We start from the raw sequence: 19,555 nt of genomic DNA on the forward strand, positions 1-19,555 counted from the left end.
AAGACCTGTGATGACTGAAATATATTTCCTGGAGCTCTTTGTTTGTGTTTGCATTCAGTCGTAATGAGAGATGATGGAGAGAGATTAGGTTGTTAAGAATATTGTATGTACTGTAAGTGAATGCTGCTTTCCTTTCCTTTCCTTTTGACCCAGGTAGTTTGTAGTGAAGTTTTCTTCTTGTTTTGTAATTTAATATACTACCATTGATTTGGTTTGATTTAATGCATTTGAGTGAAGAGGTTCTGAAACAAGAGATACTTAGTTTTACTTGGTTTTGATTGTACAAGGCAAAATAAAAGACTTCTGTAATCTAGTCTGCAGACTGACAAGCTGAGTTTACAAAGAGCATGTGAGAAGCCCAGTATGCACAGAACATTTCTCTTGGAAAACACCCATGTATGTGTTTCATTATTTTTCCTGCTAAGTGGACACTTTATAAAGTCCACACCAGAGGGCTTGGCACCTCCAAAAAGGATCCTGGCAAGGTTAGTCCTAATAAGCAAAATATGTAAATTTAAATTTAAAATATTTTCTTAATAGAAGGTGCATAAATTATTCCCAATGGGCACCTACATGACAATAAATTTCACTTGCTTGGGAATTAATGCACCCCACTCATATTACTTTGTTCCATTTTTTAAAAAATGAATTATTCATTTAAACTGTACTCTAGTCTACTTAGTTCTTTAAAAGGACACTCAACCATTTATTTTTTTTAGCCCCAAATTTAACTAATGGAAAGGTAAATCTTATCTAGTACATATGGAATGCCTGGATACATGAAATATAACACCTTTACTGAATTCAATGTAATTCAAAAATACAAAAATAAAACAAATGTGCAAAAAGCGATACCACTTTGGTTGATTCTTATGATTGTTTGAAACACTATATACATTATATAATAAAACTGTGTTTGAGGGTGTTCAGGTTTAACTCCTAAAAAATTATTTGGGTCCCCAGTAAGTAACCCAGACAGCATACGGGCAATGTGGATGTTCTAGCATGTATGTGCCTATTCCTGCTAGCAACCACAGAGATCTGTTTTGGCTGTCCCCTGCTTGTCTGCGCAGCTGCCTCTGTAGTAGCTCCATCTAATTCTTTGCAGGGGCTAGAGGGTACCAGGTTTGCTAGAATTTAATAATGATCCATATAAGAATGATCCATCTAGAAGCACTATGAGGAGTGATTGGATTGTAAATCAGGAGCTGAAGATAGGCAGAGGGGAGACACAAAATCAGCAGTTGATAGGGATGGCAGTGTCGGGTGATTGTCAGTTCATCTGGACGACTGGCAGTTTCTGAAAAGAATAAGGGCCAGCATTGATACACCCACCCTTGTGCTTAGTTAAACAGGTTCTAATGCCAAGGGTTTGCAAGTATAATGAGTATTCAGTTTGTATCTAATTTTTCCTTTTTTGAAGCACTTGGAGATACTTGAAATACCAAAGTTGTCACACAAGCTTAAACTCTCTTCATGAAAACAATTTAGGGTGGGATTTTCAAAAGCATTTGGCACTGGCCTATCCCAACTCCCTTTCAAATCAATTATAAAGCTCCTGTTGACTTAATCGGGAGCAAATGTAGTCAGTCAAAAGCTGAGCACTTTTGAAAATCTCTCCCTAAACTGTAAATGAGAATATACATTTGAGGATATCACAACATACATTTTTATACCATGCTTATGATTGTGCTATTTGAGTGACTTAAATTTGTCACTTCATCTGCTTGATGATGTCACTTCATCCGTCTGATGTGCCTATAATTCATATTTACATATCATTTACTCTTTGTACTCATATGCTGCATCAAGGGAGGCCCATATCAGTTGCCATATAAAAACCTTTCTGAAGCTCTCTAAATAGCATAGTTATTTCATTAACTTGAAGCTTAATAAGTTTTCTCCACTTTTTTCTTTCATGTCTTATGTATAGGGACAAAATGGCTATCGACTAAATAAAATGTGACGTTATTTGGTTTGTAAATTTTTTCCCTGATACATTTGACTTGATATTCATTTTAAGTGGCCTTTGGTTTTTTAGTCATTTGATATAGTTCATTGTTAAATGTCATTCTAATAATGGAAATACTAAACTATGACAGGTTTCAAAGAATATTTCAAATACTAAGTCTGGAGGTAACAGCTTTATTACTGCTTGATGACTTGACCCATATTTCCTAACATGATTTCCCTGCTGTAACTTGAAGTGAGTTCATGTAAGTCTAATGATATCAGTTGACCTTGAGAGTAAAACCCAAAAGCCTGTGGGGGTTTTTAGTTTCTTGCACTGTTGTTAAACATTATCCTTTTTTTAAATGAAGTATTTAATATACTAAAATATATGTGTACGATTTATTTCAAACAACCAATATTTTTCTAGTTACTTATGAATCTCTAAATAGTGTGTTTTACAATACAGATGCATAGTGCAAGAATTAAACAGCATCAAAACACAATTGTGATAATACCTTCTATAACACACATGGTGTTGGTAAATTGAAAGGCTGTGTGATAATGGTTATCAGACACCTTTGGCCAACTCACCATCACTAATCAGTCTCATCTGGGACTACTTCAAACATTCAAACCCCTCCAGACTTTTATTTTTAAACAACTTGCCTGTTTCCTCCTGTCTCATAAATGTGGAATTTCCCACAGAATTACATTGGCCTAGGAACAATTTAGGAATAGTGACAAGTTTAAAGTCAGATATCTATCTTGAAACCCATCAGACCAGAAACGTGAAATTTTATACCAGCCAGTGTGATGGGGACATTGCCAGCTTTCCAGTGCGTAAACCACTGGCTTTTAGCTCTGAGATGCCCAATCTTAAAACTTGCTTTGAGTCCTTTAAGAGCAAAACCTTAAAAACACCACATTATTCTGCATAGAAAATCTATTCTAATCATGTTTTAGAGGTTTCTAAAATGTATTTCAGAAAATCTTTATCATTCTGAACCCTACATCATTGGGCTAAGGGCATTAAGAGAACCTGACCTTACACGTGGAGGGATATAAAAATTTTGAAAACTCCTTCAAACAGTTTCTAAAATGTTTTTTTCCGTAAAGGATGTGGAATGCATAGAATATGTGACTGTATGGTATAAAGACTTTACCAACACTGTTGATATATTTGAATAATTTTCATGTGACTTTACCACTTGTAAGTAATGTGGCCGTCCCAAGTTGATGTCGATACAACCTTCATGCCACACCATCATGCCTTCTCTGTTTCCCATGGTGTGGCTGCCACTGATACAGACAAATAAGCACGTTTCCAGTAACTCTAGGTGTGGCAGTCCCTAGCCAGGCACCTCTGAGCTTGCTGCATCAGTTATGAATGTTAAAAAAAATGCTTGAACCCGGTCACCTCTTTCAGTACAAATTAAGCACTGTCCGTTTCTATCCTCAGTGCATCAGATGGTGATACACAGTCAGGATACAGAAATTTTCATGTCCACTCCAGCTCCTTCTCACCTCCATGCAGCCAGACTCCTCAGTTGATTCTTGCCTGTGTTGAAGAAGCAGCAGGTGCCTCATACTGAGGTGGCATCTTGAACCTTTTCAACCTCCTTCATTCTTCAGCTGGGAAAGAAAAAGAAGCTAGCCAGGAACTCACTGCAACTCCACTCTCCAGCACTTTGTTGTGGGCATTGTATGAACATGGGGCACTGGCTCCTCTTCGCAGATGGTCACTGGTTCACCTGAGGCAGGGCTGATAAAGGGCACTTTCACTGTGCTTCAGACACTTGTCACAGGGCTGGACAAATCTCTTAGCTGCTCCGCCCCCGAGGTAGAAGAAAGAGGAGGAAAGCAGTGTCAAGGAGGAGATTGTCCAGAGGATCCTTTTACCCTTTCTGTGCCTCCACTTGGAAAAAAATTGGTTCCAGAGGCCATTGCCTGTATCAGCTAGGCACATGGAGCTTCCTTCATAGGTCGCCTTTTCTCTTCTTCACCTAAAATCTCCCTAACTGAGGGCTCTTTTCAGCTCTCTGTCTCACCTGTCTACTTCTGATCTTATCCCAAGACTTCTCTGTCATGGGTGGCAGAAAGGTGCTGTCTCTTTTGCCTCTTAAAATGGGATAAACCGGTTAAGGAGGTTTTTGAGCTGAGGTTATTGCTAGTCAAACCTATTTGTGTAAGGCAGTGACAGTCACACCATGGGAGTGGACAGAAATGGAAAAAACATTTGGAACCTTTCAAATATTTAATTTGTGTTGCAAAAAACAGTTCAGTTGTTTTGACTATCCTGATGGTTTTCTGGTATGTGTAATAGCATACTAACAGAGAAGTTAGATAAAATACTCTTTATGGAAGGTTGCAATGTAACACTACTTTTTTTCTTAGAATTCAGAATGGTGAAACACAAAGCAGGTTGCTCCCTAAAACAGAGGCATAACTTGCCCCACCTTACTCTAGGCTTTTTGTTTGCTGCTTTTATGCTTCCCTACAGAGCTCCCTAGCCTGCAAGCAGGACCAGGAAACCCCTGAGCATTAAAATACTAGCTCTACAATTTTAATACATTTTCTGCACATCACATTTTCCAGGGCATGACCACAGAGGTACAGATGCCCACAAAACTGTCTAATCAGATGTATAGCTTGGGCTGAGTGACTGAAATTAGGAAGTCAAGGCAGACTAACCTATATTATACAGACTTTGCAGTCATCAGCTGGGGAGTTTGCCTGCATGGAAGAAGAGGCAGAACTGTGCATAAAAATTCCTGTACCTCATGTGGGCACCACCGCTGACCTGACAGAAGACAAGGATTTACCCATTTTTCTGTACCGGTGGTAGTCACGCCATGAAACATAACTAACTGTCACATTTGTTGTTATAGTGCTATTTTTGTGAATTATGCCCAGTTTGCATGTTAGAGGAAGACTGAATTAAGGGTATAATCCTGTTCCCACTGAAATTATCTACATTTCTAAATTTTGACAAATAAGATCTCCCAGATGGAGGAAGAAATATTTTATGTAACGTAGAGGACACTATTAGAAGGCGAAATCTTTAAGTCCTCACTCTGTTTTTATGCCAGCCAGTGCTCAAGTAAACTCCTATGAAAATCCATCAGACTTTGGGGTTTGACCCTTAAAATAGACTATGAAATTAATGGCCCATTTGAAATATTAGGATAAGTGCAGTTGACTTTAGGAAAATCCTTTAGTCTGAATACTAACATGCTTCATAGTGTTAGACTCAAGGAGCTCAATTTATTTAGTTTAACAAAGAGACGGTTTAGGGGTGACTTGATTACAGTCTATAAATATCTTCATGGGGAACAAATATTTAATAATGGTCTCTTCAGTCTAGCAGAGAAAGATATAACATGATGCAATGCTGGAAGTTGAAGCTAGACAAATCCAGATTGGAAATAAAGCATGCATTTTTAACAATGCAAGTAATTAAGTATTGGAACAATATACCAAACGTCATTGTGGATTCTCTATCACTGACAATTTTTAAATTGAGACTGGATGTTTTTACTAAAAGATCTGCTCTAGGAATTATTTTTGGGAAGTTAAATAGCTTGTGTTTTATGGGCGATCAGACTACATGATTACACTGGTCCCTTCTGGCCTTGGAATCTATGAATACAAGTTCAGGGTGGTTATTAAATCTAGTTGTTGCAGTGACAACATGTCATACTGATTTCAAATATTTTTTTTAAATTCAGGACAAAGATGGTTTGCATGAAGAATTTATTTACTGTGAAGGGGAGTTTGTTTACATGGTAGCTAAGCAGGACAATGCAAAGAATTGATCGGAGGAAAAGTAACTGGTACTGCAATTGTTTTGAATTAACAACTTGGCTTTAGTTTGACAGGCAAATCATGAATCTTGGAGTTAGATAATTAGCCCATTAAAAAAAACCCTTTCCTTTTAGTTGTATTTGAATAACTAGAATAGAGTTTTATGGACAGTAGATGGAGTTACTGATATGCTGTATATAAAGCTTATGAAATAGTAATACAAATCTTCAGCATTTTTGCTAGATGTTAATATTGAACCAGCATTTGAAAATGAGGGAATAGTTCAATATAAGTAGCTCTCGTAGTTTAATCACAATAAACCCTGATCCAGTATTTTTGAAGCCTTGCCCTTGTTGAGATAGAATATGAAATTAAGCATTCAGATCTGGAAACCCCAGTCTCGGGAGAATTTTGCTCTTTTGGAAAAGGCTCTCAGCACAATGGAACCATCTTATGTTGCTCGAATAAAAGGCATTTCTGGAAGGTATTTCAATGAAAATACGAAACAGTACAGGCCACATAGAGAAAGGGAGAGAGAGAGAGAGATAAGGAAGAATATGGTTGAAAAAATGTTGAAGAAACACTAGGCTAACCCCATTATTTTGTGCTAGGTTGGGTTAAGTAAACCTACAATAGAGAAACCTTTAAAAACTGATTAATGGATTACTATTAAAATGAAGTTGGCACCTGCTGACTTGCTGCATTTTTATATGTAAAACTGATTTCTGATTCTGCCTGATTCCAGAAGCAGCTTTTTAATATGTTTTTAAATAGAGACTTTACATTTCTTTTCATTGAGATTGATTAAACTGAATTTTGCTAGGTTTGTGTGGTCTCATAAAAAGTATTTTTGCTTTGGAAATCAGTGACTTTTTTAAAAAAAATTTCTGCTGCATAGGGTAAGTGGTTGATGTAACTTCAGTGTGTAGATTAGCTTCTACTGTTAACTTTTTTTTTATTTCCAGTTGCTGGAATTATTACAGCTGATTTTGCCTCAGGCATGGTTCACTGGGGAGCTGATACCTGGGGTTCCGTTGATATCCCTGTCATTGGCAAGGTAAGGAGAAGTTGACTTGCATTCAATATGAGCAGTAGACCAGAAATAAATATTTTAATATGCTTTCTGAAGATAAAAAATTAGGAATGGTTGTGGGTGTCTTTCTGGTTTTATGCACCCATCCACCAGCAATACCTGGGAACCTTGACCAAAACTCTTGAGACAGTGTTCATTCTTTCTTATGTATTGAGAAATGGATCTCACTTAAACACTGAAGAAATTAACTTGTTTCAAAGAGAGTATTTTTCTGTGTACCCACCCAATAAGAATTAATTTTTTAATAAAGCGAATGCTGTAAAAGCATTTAGTGCTCAGGTTATCCACTGAACAAGTTTAATCTGTGACACATAAAATGCAGTTCAGAAAAGCTTTTGCATTAAATCTAGGTATTTCTACTGTGCCTATTACTATAGTATCGGAGCACCAAAGTAACTGTTTAATTTTTAGAAATGCTTATTAGTACCTTATACTGAGATATGTGGAAGGAGGGGTGTAATTGAGTGACTTTTGTGCAATTGTATAATATGTTCATTAAAAAAAAAATCAGCACTGGAAAAAAACAGATCTTATTAGAAACGTACAGTTTTGTGAAGTCTGCCGTTAGTGTCTGAACATCAGTGAAATAAGTTATTTCCTTGTGACAATGCCATATTTAGCACACTAATAAAAGAGGGGAAAGAAAGTGATCTTTGATACGCTAATTATTTTTGGTACTTGCATCAGAGTTTAGTAAATCAGCATGCTACATCTGCAGTGCTAACCAAACTAATCTAAAATACTGGCCTCCCTGTGGAGGTATAGAAATGTCATAGTCCATGGAGACTTGCACTGCATTTATGCAGGTCTGCCTTTTCTGTCATAGATTCAACAGACCTTCTCAGAGAAGATCTACAGTGCTTTAAACAACCTTAACATGGGGTTTAATGATATTAATGAATATCAGCCTTGTACTAAATAAATTTTTATCACTTGCTTTACCTACTACAGTAATTGCCTCAGTGCAGTGTAACACATTCAATCTGCCAGCTTGCTGTTAATCTCAAATGCATCTTTGACAAAAGAATCCATCTTATCTTCGTGCGTGTGTGTGCGTGTGTGTGTGTGTGTGTGTGTGTGTGTGTGTGCAGTTGCCAAATCTGGCACTTAATCAGGTCATTGAAATACTATATGTGAAGCTGTTTAGTAATATGAATGTAATAGGGTTGATGAGACCATTCATATGATATACATTACAAAAGCTCCATCTTATCCTCACTTAATTTTGTATGTGGTATAGCATATATGCCTTCCTTTCACAAAACAAAATATTAATAGACATAAATGAGGCATGGGCTCAAAGTGGTGACATCTGAGGTATATACAGATAAATAAAGTGTAAGCATGTGTATGTGTGTTACACACAGGTACACACACTATTTAGAGATCAACAAGTTTGGTCATATATATGAGAGATATATTAGGTTTTGTGTGCATATTTATGTTTTCATTTTTCCATTCTGACTTCTGATCTGAATTTTTAATATATGAATGCTTCTAGTTTTCATTAAGAAAGAGTGGATTATTTTAAAGAACTAGTCTCAAAATTATTAATTGCAATTTAGCAACAGCCAAGAACAATATGTAACAATGTAACTAGCGGTGTTTTGTAATTAAAATAATTTTACCTTTTTATTTAGCAGAAATGGTACAATTAAAATAATTATGGGTCTCCATCTAAAGTCAGTCCTGTCTAACATTATCTGGTGAATTTTTTAAATGCATATTATTTATTTATATTTAGCTACTTGGTAGCACTCACAGTATATTTTCCATTTGCAGTGCTGTAGCCGTGTTGGTAACCGGATATCAGAGAGACAGGCGGGTGGGTGAGACTAACTTCTGTTGGTGGAAGAGGCAAGTCCTTCAGACTTTGTGTTAACTACTTATGCTAAACAATCAGTTGCACCTTGTGTTTTGCTGTGACACTGAGTTCCTTTCCCAGACCTGAAGAAGAGCTCAGTGTAGCTTGAAAGCTTTTCTTTTTTTATCAGCAGAAGTTGGTCCAATAAAATATATTACCTCATCCACCTTGTCTCGCTAAGGTATTTTCCAGACATTCAAGAAGTTGAGAGAGATAAGATGTTTATATAAGTCAACTAGATTCATGATAGGAAGGATGGAAGAAGTGGGTCTTAATTCTGGACATGGAAGAGGCCCTTGCAGACTAGCTTAATGTACCTGCATAGATAGCTCCATGGCAGATGTCATGGAGGTCAGGTGACTTTGTGAGAATCAGATGGCTGGAGATGAGAAGGAATATTGATGGAGTGGATGGTCTGGGGGTAGTGCTAAACTTGATATAGGTGGATAACTAGGAATGGGCAGAGCCTTGAAATAGATTATGAGCTTATATCTGATGCAATAGTGAAGGAATTTCATACTGGGGAGTGACGTGCTCATCAGTTAGATCAAGGGAGATGACTTTAACAGCTGCGTTTTGTATGTATTGAAGGAGCAATGTGTGTATGATCAAGGCTAGAGAGAATGGCCAAGATTTTCAAAAGTGCAGAGCATTCACAGCTCCCCTTGAATTCAAGTCCCTAAAGTCCTTAGGCCAAGGTAAAATTGAATATTGAAGTCAGTGGGAGTGGTTGGGTATTTACCACTTTTGCAAAATCAATCTACTTATATTTTGAGTGTGTGTGTGTGTGTGTGTGTAATGTATACAATATCTCTGTTAAACTGAGAGGCAGTGTAATCAGGACACTGGATTGAGAGTCAGGTGAACTGGGTTTTATTTCTCTTTCTCCCACTGACTTATTATGTCTCTTTATCTCTCTGTGTCTCAGGGTATGTCTACACTACGAGAGTAGTTGGATTTTACTTAAAGCGAATTTGTGGAACAGATATTACAAAGTCGAACCTGTGTATCCGCACTAAGGACAGTAATTCGACTTTGTGAGTCCACACTAACGGGGCAAGTGTCGACATTGGAAGCGGTGCACTGTGGGCAGCTATCCCACAGTTCCCGCAGTCCCCGCTGCCCATTGGAATTCTGGGTCGAGCCCCCAATGCCTGCTGGGGCAAAAAATGTGTCGAGGGTGGTTTTGGGTAACTGTCGTCATTCAACCCGCACTCCCGTCCTCTCTTCGTGAAAGCGCCAGCGGGCAATCAGTTCGCGCACTTTTCTGGTGATTGACAGCGTGGACGCCACAGCACTGCGAGCATAGAGCCCGCTGTGATCATCGCTGCAGTTATGGCCGTTGTCAACACCTCGCACCTTATCATCCACATTTTTCAGAGGCAGATGCTGAGAACTCGGGCGAGGAGGCTACGGCAGCGCGGTGAGGACATTAAGTCTGAGAGGGGCACAGACCTCTCACAAAGCACGGGACCCCGCGCCGTGAACATCATGGTGGCAATGGGTCATGTTGATGCCGTGGTACGGTGATTCTGGGCCCGGGAAACAAGCATGGACTGGTGGGACCGCATAGTGCTGCAGGTCTGGGATGAATCACAGTGGCTGCGAAACTTTAGGATGTGTAAGGGAACTTTCCTGGAACTTTGTGAGTTGCTGTCCCCTGCCCTGAAGCGCAAGGACACCTGGATGCGAACAGTCCTGACTGTCCAGAAGCGAGTGGCCATAGCCCTCTGGAAGCTTGCAACGCCAGACAGCTACCGGTCAGTCGCAAATCACTTTGGAGTGGGCAAATCTACCGTGGGGGTTGCTGTGATGCAAGTAGCCAACGCAATCGTTGAGCTACTGCTCTCAAAGGAGTGACCCTGGGAAACGTGCAGGTGATCATAGATGGCTTCACTGCGATGGGATTCCCAAACTGCGGTGGGGCTATAGATGGAACTCACATCCCAATCCTGGGACCGGCCCACCAGGCCAGCCAGTACGTTAACCAAAAGGGCTACTTTTCAATGGTGCTGCAAGCACTGGTGGACCATAGGGGACGTTTTACCAACATCAACGTCAGATGGACGGGCAAGGTTCATGATGCTCGCGTTTTCAGGAACTCTGGTCTGTTTAGACGGCTGCAGGAAGGTATTTACTTCCCGGACCACAAAATAACTGTTGGGGATGTGGAGATGCCTATAGTGATCCTCGGGGACCCAGCCTACCCGCTAATGCCCTGGCTCATGAAGCCCTATACAGGCGCCCTGGACAGTGAAAAAGAACTCTTCAACTACCGGCTGAGCAAGTGCAGAATGGTGGTGGAGTGTGCTTTTGGACGTCTGAAGGGGAGATGGAGAAGCTTACTGACTCGCTCTGATCTCAGTGAAACCAATATCCCCATTGTTGTTGCAGCTTGCTGTGTGCTCCACAGTCTCTGTGAGAGCAAGGGGGAGACATTTATGGTGGAGTGGGAGGTTGAGGCAAATCGCCTGGCTGCTGATTACGCCTAGCCAGACAGCCGGGCGATTAGAAGAGCCCAGCGGGACGCGCTGTGCATCCAGGAAGCTTTGAAAGCTAGGTTCCAGAGTGAGCAGGGTAACCTATGACTATTAAGTTTGTTTAAACAGAAGCTGAACTGCCACCGTTTCTTTACCCACTTAATGTTGACTATCCTCTCCAGTTACCAACCCCCTCCCCCCCCTTTCAACACACCTTTAAAAATAAAATAAATGAAACTTTGTTCATTAACACCATTTTCTTTATTAAGGATTTCGTGGTAAAGTGTTGAAACTGGGATGCAGACTGTGGTGGGGAGCGGGTGTAGTGACGGAAAGGACGCTTCTAAACTCGAGGAATGACAGGCTCCTTCTCCTAGAGCGGTCCGCAGTGGTGGACTGGTTGTTTCAACGGAGCCTGCCACCCCTCCTTTTCGGGACTCTGTGTGTGGGGGCTATGTGACTTTGTGGCGGGGGAGGGTGGTTACAGATCCCCTGCTGCGTGGCTCTGTCATCCAGGCTAAGGACCGCTGCATAAGATCTGTAACCGCCCTCCCCCGCCACAAACTCACATAGCCCCCCCACACAGAACATGAAAACCACCTCCCAGACTGACCAGGGTGCCTAGTGATTGCAATGTGTGTGTGACCTTCTGCTGAACCTGCCCCGTGTCTGTACTCTGGTAAAGGTGACTGTCCTCTCCAATTACCAACCCCCTTTCCCCCCTTCAAACACACTCTCCTCTAAAAGAACATGACGGAAACAGTAATTAACAGAAATGTATTTTTTATTAACAACTACACAGTTAGGGGATGAAACTGGGACGGGGGCTTGGGTGAGGTGCTTTTGGAGTGAAGGAAAGGACTTATCAAATCTTTGGGAATGAGAGCCTTCTGCTACTTGAGCAGTCTGCAGGGGTGGAGTGACTGTTTTCACGGCCCCTGACACCACTCCTTCTTGGGACTTTGGGTGAGGGGGGGATGGGACTTTGTGGCGGGGGAGGGCGATTAGAGATAGAATGCAGCGGGGCTCTGTCCTCCTGCCTCCGGTCCTGCAGAACATCTACAAGGCGCTGGAGCGTGTCCGTTTGCTCCCTCATTAGTCCAAGCAGCGTTTGAGTCGCCTGCTGGTCTTCCTGCCGCCACCTGTCCTCCCGTTCGCTGTGTGATCGCTGGTATTGTGACATGTTCTCTCTCCACTGGGTCTGCTGTGCCGCCTTGGCTCAGGAGCAGCCCATAAGTTCTGAGAACATCTCGTCCCGTGTCCTTTTCTTTCGTCGCCTGATCTGCGCCAGCCTCTGGGAGGAGGATGCCGGGGTAGCTCGGGAGACACTCGCAGCTGTGGGATGGGAAAAAGGGAGTGAATTCCTCACAAAGATACAGTTTTGAGAACAATGAATATAGTCTCTCTGTGAACAAGACCATGCACAGTACCTATCACATGTGCACTCAGTACAAGGTCGAATTTTCGGCCTTCCCATTGAGTGCCTGGGGTCTTGCTGTACAGATCACACAAGCGGGGCCGGACAACGGAATTAGGCTAGCAGGTGGACATGGTAAGCCGTAGACTTTTGGCTGCTTAAAGCTTAATTTATAGCAGTGCCCTCCTTTCACGTTCCAACCAATGCTTCTAGCGTTGGCCAGTTCCTGCTGCCGGCAATTCGGCCAGCATGAACTCTCCCCCTGTCCCACCCCCACTCACGGCTGTCCCCGGGAAAGATCCCTGCATGCTGCCCCTGTCCCGCCTCTACCGCGTGGCTGTAAACCGCCGGTTACAGTTATGTAAAGGAACAGGCAATCAGCCCCAATACTAACATTCCCCTAATTCAAAGCAGGTCACCATGAGTGATATCACTCTGATGGGGATTTCGGAGACAGAGAAAGACTGCATGCTGCGTGAATGCCAGCAAACACCAGGGCCATATGCCGCCATGCTTTGCGAGGCAATGATCCCGGAGTACTTGCTGCTAGCCTGGCGCGGAAAAGTTTCCTACCATGGAGGATGCAATAAGGACGCTCTCCCCAGGAACCTGATTCAAAGGCTTTCACAATACCTCCAGGAGAGCTTCGTGGAGCTGTCCCAGGAGGATTTCTGCTCTATCCCCGGACATATTGACAGAATTTTCCAGTAGCTGCACTGGCAAGGACTAAAAACTAAAGCGCCTAGGGCGAACTAATCATGAAAAACCCATTGTTAAGATACCATTCCTATTCTGTTCAAAATAAATGTTTAAAACACGTACCTATTGATCCTTCCCCTGATTCACGGTCCGGGTTACCGCCTTGGGAGGGTTGGTAGGGGATCTCCGTGAGGGTGATGAAGAGATCCTGGCTGTCGGGGAAATCAGCGTTGAAAGCGCTGTCGACTGCCTCATCCTCCTCATCTCCTTCCTCATCTTCCCCGTCCGCAAACATCTCAGAGGAAGCGGCCGTCGACAATACCCCATCCTCAGAGTCCACGGACAGTGGTGGGGTAGTGGTGGCAGCTGTACCTAGAATGGAATGCAGGGCCTTGTAGAAATGGCATGTCTGGGGCTGGGATCCGGAGCGTCCATTTGACGCTTTGGTCTTCTGGTACCCTTGTCTCAGCTCCTTGATTTTCACACGGCACTGTGTTGCATCCCGGCTGTATCCTTTCTCCGTCATGGCTTTTGAGATCTTCTCGTAGATCTTCGCATTCCGTTTTTTCGATCGCAGCTCCAAAAGCACAGACTCATTGCCCCACACAGCGATCAGATCCAAAACTTCCCGATCAGTCCATGCTGGGGCCCTCTTTCTATTCTGCGATTGCATGGTCACCTCTGCTGGAGAGCTCTGCATTGTTGCCAGTGCTGCTGAGCTCGCCACAATGTCCAAACTGGAAATGAGATTCAAACTGGCCAGACAGGAAAAGGAATTCAAATTTTCCTGGGGCTTTTCCTGTGTGGCTGATGGCTAGTCAGAGCATCCGAACTCGGACTGCTGTCCAGAGCGTCAACAGAGTGGTGCACTGTGGGATAGCTCCCGGAGCTATTAGCGTCGAATTCCATCCACACCTACCCTAATTCGACATGGCCATGTCGAATTTAGCGCTGCTCCCCTCGTCGGGGAGGAGTACAGAAATCGATTTAAAGAGACCTCTATGTCGAAATAAATAGCTACGTTGTGTGGACGGTGCAGGGTTAATTCAAGTTAACGCTGCTAAATTCGACATAATCTCCTAGTGTAGACCAGGCCTCAGGTGTCCACATCTGTAAAATTGAGATTATATTTGCTTTTCTTTTTAAAGTGCTTTGAGATAAGTATGAAAAGCTTATGTAAAAATAACTTGTTATTCCTAAATTCTGCAGTACAACCCTGATTTTTCCCTCTGCCCTATTATATTCCAAATTTTCTTAAATCTTTGGGAAGATAGGCTTTTGTATAAAAGGGATAGAAATGTATTGTGCATAACTATATGAAAGAGCTGTACGATGGTTTTTAACCTGGTATTTCAGATAACCTGAGGTTGGATAGTTGAGACTGAACGGTGCATTTATTTTAACTGTTCTTGATTAAGGGGTGGGAATTTGCCCTTTACATTTAGGTGATTATTTTTATACCATATTTTTGACCTTTCATGGCTATGTTTGGAGCTTGTGGTTGCTAAGCACTTTTTACCTCCTTCTTTAAAAATCAGTCACAAGACAATAACGGGTTTGAGACTGTATTTGAGAGGCTGGCAAAGTGGTTGGATTTTCTCATACTCGCAGCAATCCTCACATATTTCTTGCTGCTGAGCTGCTAAGACCATGACCTATCTGATGCTGTAATACTTTTTCCCTTTTCTCCTTTGACCCATTGTTTTCAGAGTTTCCTTAGAGTCTTGCCTGTGAACCACACATACTGCAGCTTGATGCCTCTGTGTGTAGCTTCTGGGTTTGCCCTTGCTCTACAGTTGACCTTGCAAGGTCTTTCTTTCCTGTAATGTTTATATTTTATTCATTTTCAAGGTAGAATGCTTACCCTCAGAGTTGTTGTTCACATATTAGTAACAATCTCCATAGCAAAGAAATTTATGGTGAAGCTGTAATACTAAGACTATACAAACACATGAAGCTTAAATGTCAATCTACCCATTTCTGAGGGTGTATCTTTCTCTCTTATATAGTGCCAGAATTGCAACCATTAATTTTACTAATATCTCTGGGGAAGCACATCAGATTACAGGAAATATTATACCAATATTATCAGAAAGAGATGGGATATTATTTTTGAACCATTTTCCTGCTCATAACAATGTATTTAGGATCTAGCTAATTAATAACAGGCTAGTTAAACTAGAAGAAGGCAAATAGCTATAGAACATTCCAGACTTGGGTGCCTAAAGGTTAACACCTAAATCCGTGTTTTGGAACCTAAAGGAAGGGAGTCTGATTCCCAGAAGTACTAAGTTCCTACTGCTCCCATTGAAGTCATTGCGCAGAGGCAGGCATCATTTAGCAATCGAATTGGAAAACTTACATCAAATAGAGACAAGGAGAGAGAGGTCTCTGGCTTCCCTGAATGAAAGACACATTGAACAAAGGGACAAAAGATCTTCCCAGACTCCTCCCTGAAGCAGCAAAGGATTAGTCTGAAGTAATACTGGACACACAGCCCAGGGTGAAGGTCCATGATTTAGTGCCAGAATTCTGTACACACAAGTGCACATGCAGTGACAATAATATTGCAGATGGGAAATTAGCCCTCTAATTGGCTGATATACTGACTCAGGTGCCAACAACGAGATGAGCAATTATGGAAGGAATCTGGTCCCAAAGATGGACTTGGAGACCAAAATGTTCTAACTTGTCATTTTAAATTAGGGCCTGGTTTTCAGAGGTGCTGATGCACAATCTTTTCCCAGGGTTCTCTGGTGTAGCATAGTTTCTTGGTGTCCACCCCCCTGACCTGTTTTCTAGCCGTCTAGCCAGAAGCATTCTGGAGCTACCCATCCTGCAGATTCCAGGATGGAAATCTCAGTGTTTTAACAAATACAGCTCTTTGTCACATAGCTATGTCTTACAAGAGGAATTCCAGTCTCCTGCCAGCACAGTGTCACTTGTATATTTTGCTTGCCCTACCAAGATTGTCCCCCTCCCACATCTTACCTTGGTGGTTACTTCTCCTGCAGCTCCTTGGTTATTTTGTTTGTTCACTGTGTCACCTGCATCCTCTCAGGGCACCAGCCAGATCCTTGACCCAACATGACTCAAGTAAACAGGGAAAAGGGCCTTGGGACCCAACAATGCAAATTACTGTTTCATTTTTTTACTTAAAAAAAATGAATTGGAACTAGCCTATTACTTCCCAAGGGTAGTTAATGGGGAAATTTTCAAAGCTACCTAAGAGCTTTAGGAGCACAAGTCCTAGTGAAAGTCAGTGGAGATTGTGCTCCCAAATCTCTTAGGTGCTTTTGAAAATCTTCCTCCTGAATGGCCTTTCTAAAAGATTTTAAAGGCTAAAATCCTTTATTTGCAAAGGCCAGAAAGCATTGTGCCCTCATACTTTTCATAACAATTGTCATTGCGTATGCCATGTATTTTAGTCAAAAGAAATGCAAAGAGATTTTATTAGTTATTTTAACACTTTGAAGCTATGTCTCCGACTTAATAGCTACCAGTTAGCTTATTGCTGCAGTTTGACTCCTGCATAGCTATTCAGATTACATGTTTACGATTCCCAAATTTATGTATTTATTCAGAGGGTAGTCTTAGCAGTCATTTTCATCATTTGCTGTGTGATAGATATTCCTAGCCTGGTGGTCAGTGTTGACCACGGATCCATCCATTCTTCCAGAGCCAGGGCAGTAATGCTATTATTTTAGAAGGAGGTGGTATAGTTCTAATAGTGCCTCAGTACATAATTTTCCTTTTGTAGCAATTATTTTCATCTTCTGCTAAGTGGCTACTATACGTCTTCGTTACATAAATAGCATTGTTATCCGTCCATTGGAGGAGCTGTGGAGGATATGAGTATTTTAAATTTCTTATTGTATAATTCCAGATAATTACTTGGTTTAAATCAATTTTGTCTTCAGTTTTCTGCAAATGATTTAGTCAAACAAATGAACGCTATTTTGTTATGTTTCCTTTCGTGTTCTTGTTGTTCACTCTTTTCATGCTTCCTTTTGGAAGTGTAAGAACTCTGAAATCCACCTATAGAGAAAGGTCTATTGAAAATATATCAGTGTTTGCTTGTAACTTGCAGGACTTCACATCAGCATCATTACTGTTGTATTAAGCAATCATTTCAATATGTGACCTTTCATGGTGACAGTTTGGTGTTTAATTGAATACTTTCCATTAGCTCTCTTTTCTCAGATTGATTTCTGTACTTCCTTAGCATAATGAATATAGAGATTTCCAAGAACAAAAAGTGCTACTACCCTATTAGCCATACCAGGAAAATAAATTGACACATTTCTCCAATTAAACGTGCTGGGTTTTTTGAAAGTTCTTTGAGAAATTCCTTGCTTCTTACACACCAGATAACGAAATCTCTTAATGCCATAATCTCTTAGTAATGTAGGATCTTTCTAGGTCTAAGTCTAGATTGTTTTATGCTTTCAAAGCATGAGTTACCAGAAAGGGACATTCTTTCCAAAAGACAGTTCTTTGAGTAGTGTCCCTAGGATGCTCCATGTCAAGTGTGTATGTGCTTTCGATTGGAGATTTTCGGTAGTAATGCCCGTTAGGCGCACTCATACACCCTACTCATTCTCGTGCCATGCAACAAAGGCTACGTAGGGCTGTATGGATGAATCCCCCTCAGTGCCTTCTCAACCACCTTGGCCTGAGACAGCACATCCAGCATGCCCACTTCAATTGGTCAAGCTTGCCTCAACTAGTCTTTAGTTAATTGTTAGTTTTATTTGTTTAGTGTTTAGTATTGTTGAATTTGCTGGTTTTTGTTAGAGGATTGTGCCTTGTCTTTATTCCTCTCCTCCTCCTCCCGCAACTTCCTTCTTGGAGGTTCTCCCTCCGCTCAGAGATATGCCGAGATCACCGGGGTTCTGATCATGGCCGGCTCCAGGCACCAGTGCAACAAGCAGGTGCTTGGGGCGGCGAACGGAAAGGGGTGGCACGTGCAGCTCTTTGGCGGCAATTTGGCGGCGGGTCTCTCAGTCCCTCTCGGAGGGAAGGACCTGCCGCCGAATTGCCCCGAGGAATGAAGCGGCGGCGGTAGAGATGCCGCCGAAGTGCTGCCAATCGCTGCGGTTTTTTTTGTTTGTTTTTTTGTTTTGTTTTGTTTTTTGGCCGCTTGGGGCAGCAAAAACGCTAGAGTCGGCCCTGGTTCTGATATTGTCTCACTTGCTGGGAGGTGATCCTAGTCAGTGACTGGCATTCCTGGTGCGTTCGTTCTCTAGGAGAAACACATGTTCCACAGAAGTACAATTTCTGTTTAGCCCTTAAAAGCAGGGCCAGGAAGAAAAGGAAGATTAAGCTGAGGAGGTTTTATGATGGAGTGCTTCCTCTGCCTCACCTCAGACCCAGGGCAGGAGATTTCCCCTCCCACGCCCACACACCAGTCTCAGCAAACATAGCGCCCCGTCAGCCTCGGCCCAGTCTTCACCTCGACCTTCCATCCTAAAGTGACCCTTTGCGTCATCTGGATACGTGAAAGTTAGGGTTAGAATTTAGTAATTGGTCAGATATATATCAGGTTTTTATTTTACGTGGAGCAGCGCTTAGTGTCAGAATGCTTGTTACGGACTTATATACATTAGCTTTCAAATAATAATCTTATAATATAAAATAATAATCTTCGTGCAATCGATATCCATTATCTTATTTGTTAATGAGCTGGCAGCTACAGTACCACTTAAAAAGTCACTATTTGCTGCTTGGCAGTATTTTCAGTTCATGGAGTTTGTTCCACTGCTGTTCCACTATTCATAGAATCCCTTTTCAAGCACTTGTGGATACAGATGGTTGAAATACCATGTAAAATTCTTCTCTTAGATCCTCCTGAAAGCAAATAGCTCCTTACATGTGCAGTACTCCCATTTGGTCTGAAAGCATGGGATTTATCTCTTAGAGTTGGACATGTGTTGCAATCCCATTTCCATGAAAGAACCTCAACATGGTGCTATTCCCTTCCATTTGCTTCTATCATTATGCATACATAGGTGTATTTGTGCTGTACTATAAATTTGGTGGTGTGTCTAATGACATTCAGAAATTTTTGCAATCTTTTAAATGTTGCAGGGTTTCTTTCTTTGTTTCTTTCAGCCGCCCACTTTGATGAATGACAGGTTTTCATCCTTTTTCATATGTGGGGAAAAAGCAGCTTTGATTCCCTTTCTCCTGAGAAATTTTACAAAATATTCCATAAGTCATCTTCAAACCAATGGTGTTTCCTT

The 19,555-nt window shown here is 41.6% G+C and overlaps 1 protein-coding gene across 2 annotated transcripts in view; it reads left to right on the forward strand.

Annotated features, from left to right (window-relative positions):
* The window catches only part of LOC101952652 (plasmanylethanolamine desaturase 1-like), a 77,356-nt gene that overhangs the window by 42,683 nt on the left and 15,118 nt on the right, over positions 1-19,555 (forward strand). For both annotated transcript variants that reach the window (XM_005289823.5, XM_065567092.1), the window contains one exon: positions 6,723-6,814. In XM_005289823.5, coding sequence (XP_005289880.1) covers positions 6,723-6,814 — 92 coding nt within the window. The remainder of the gene's footprint in view (positions 1-6,722; positions 6,815-19,555) is intronic.

Source organism: Chrysemys picta, chromosome 14, assembly GCF_011386835.1.
Source record: "Chrysemys picta bellii isolate R12L10 chromosome 14, ASM1138683v2, whole genome shotgun sequence".
Classification (NCBI taxonomy): domain Eukaryota; kingdom Metazoa; phylum Chordata; order Testudines; family Emydidae; genus Chrysemys; species Chrysemys picta.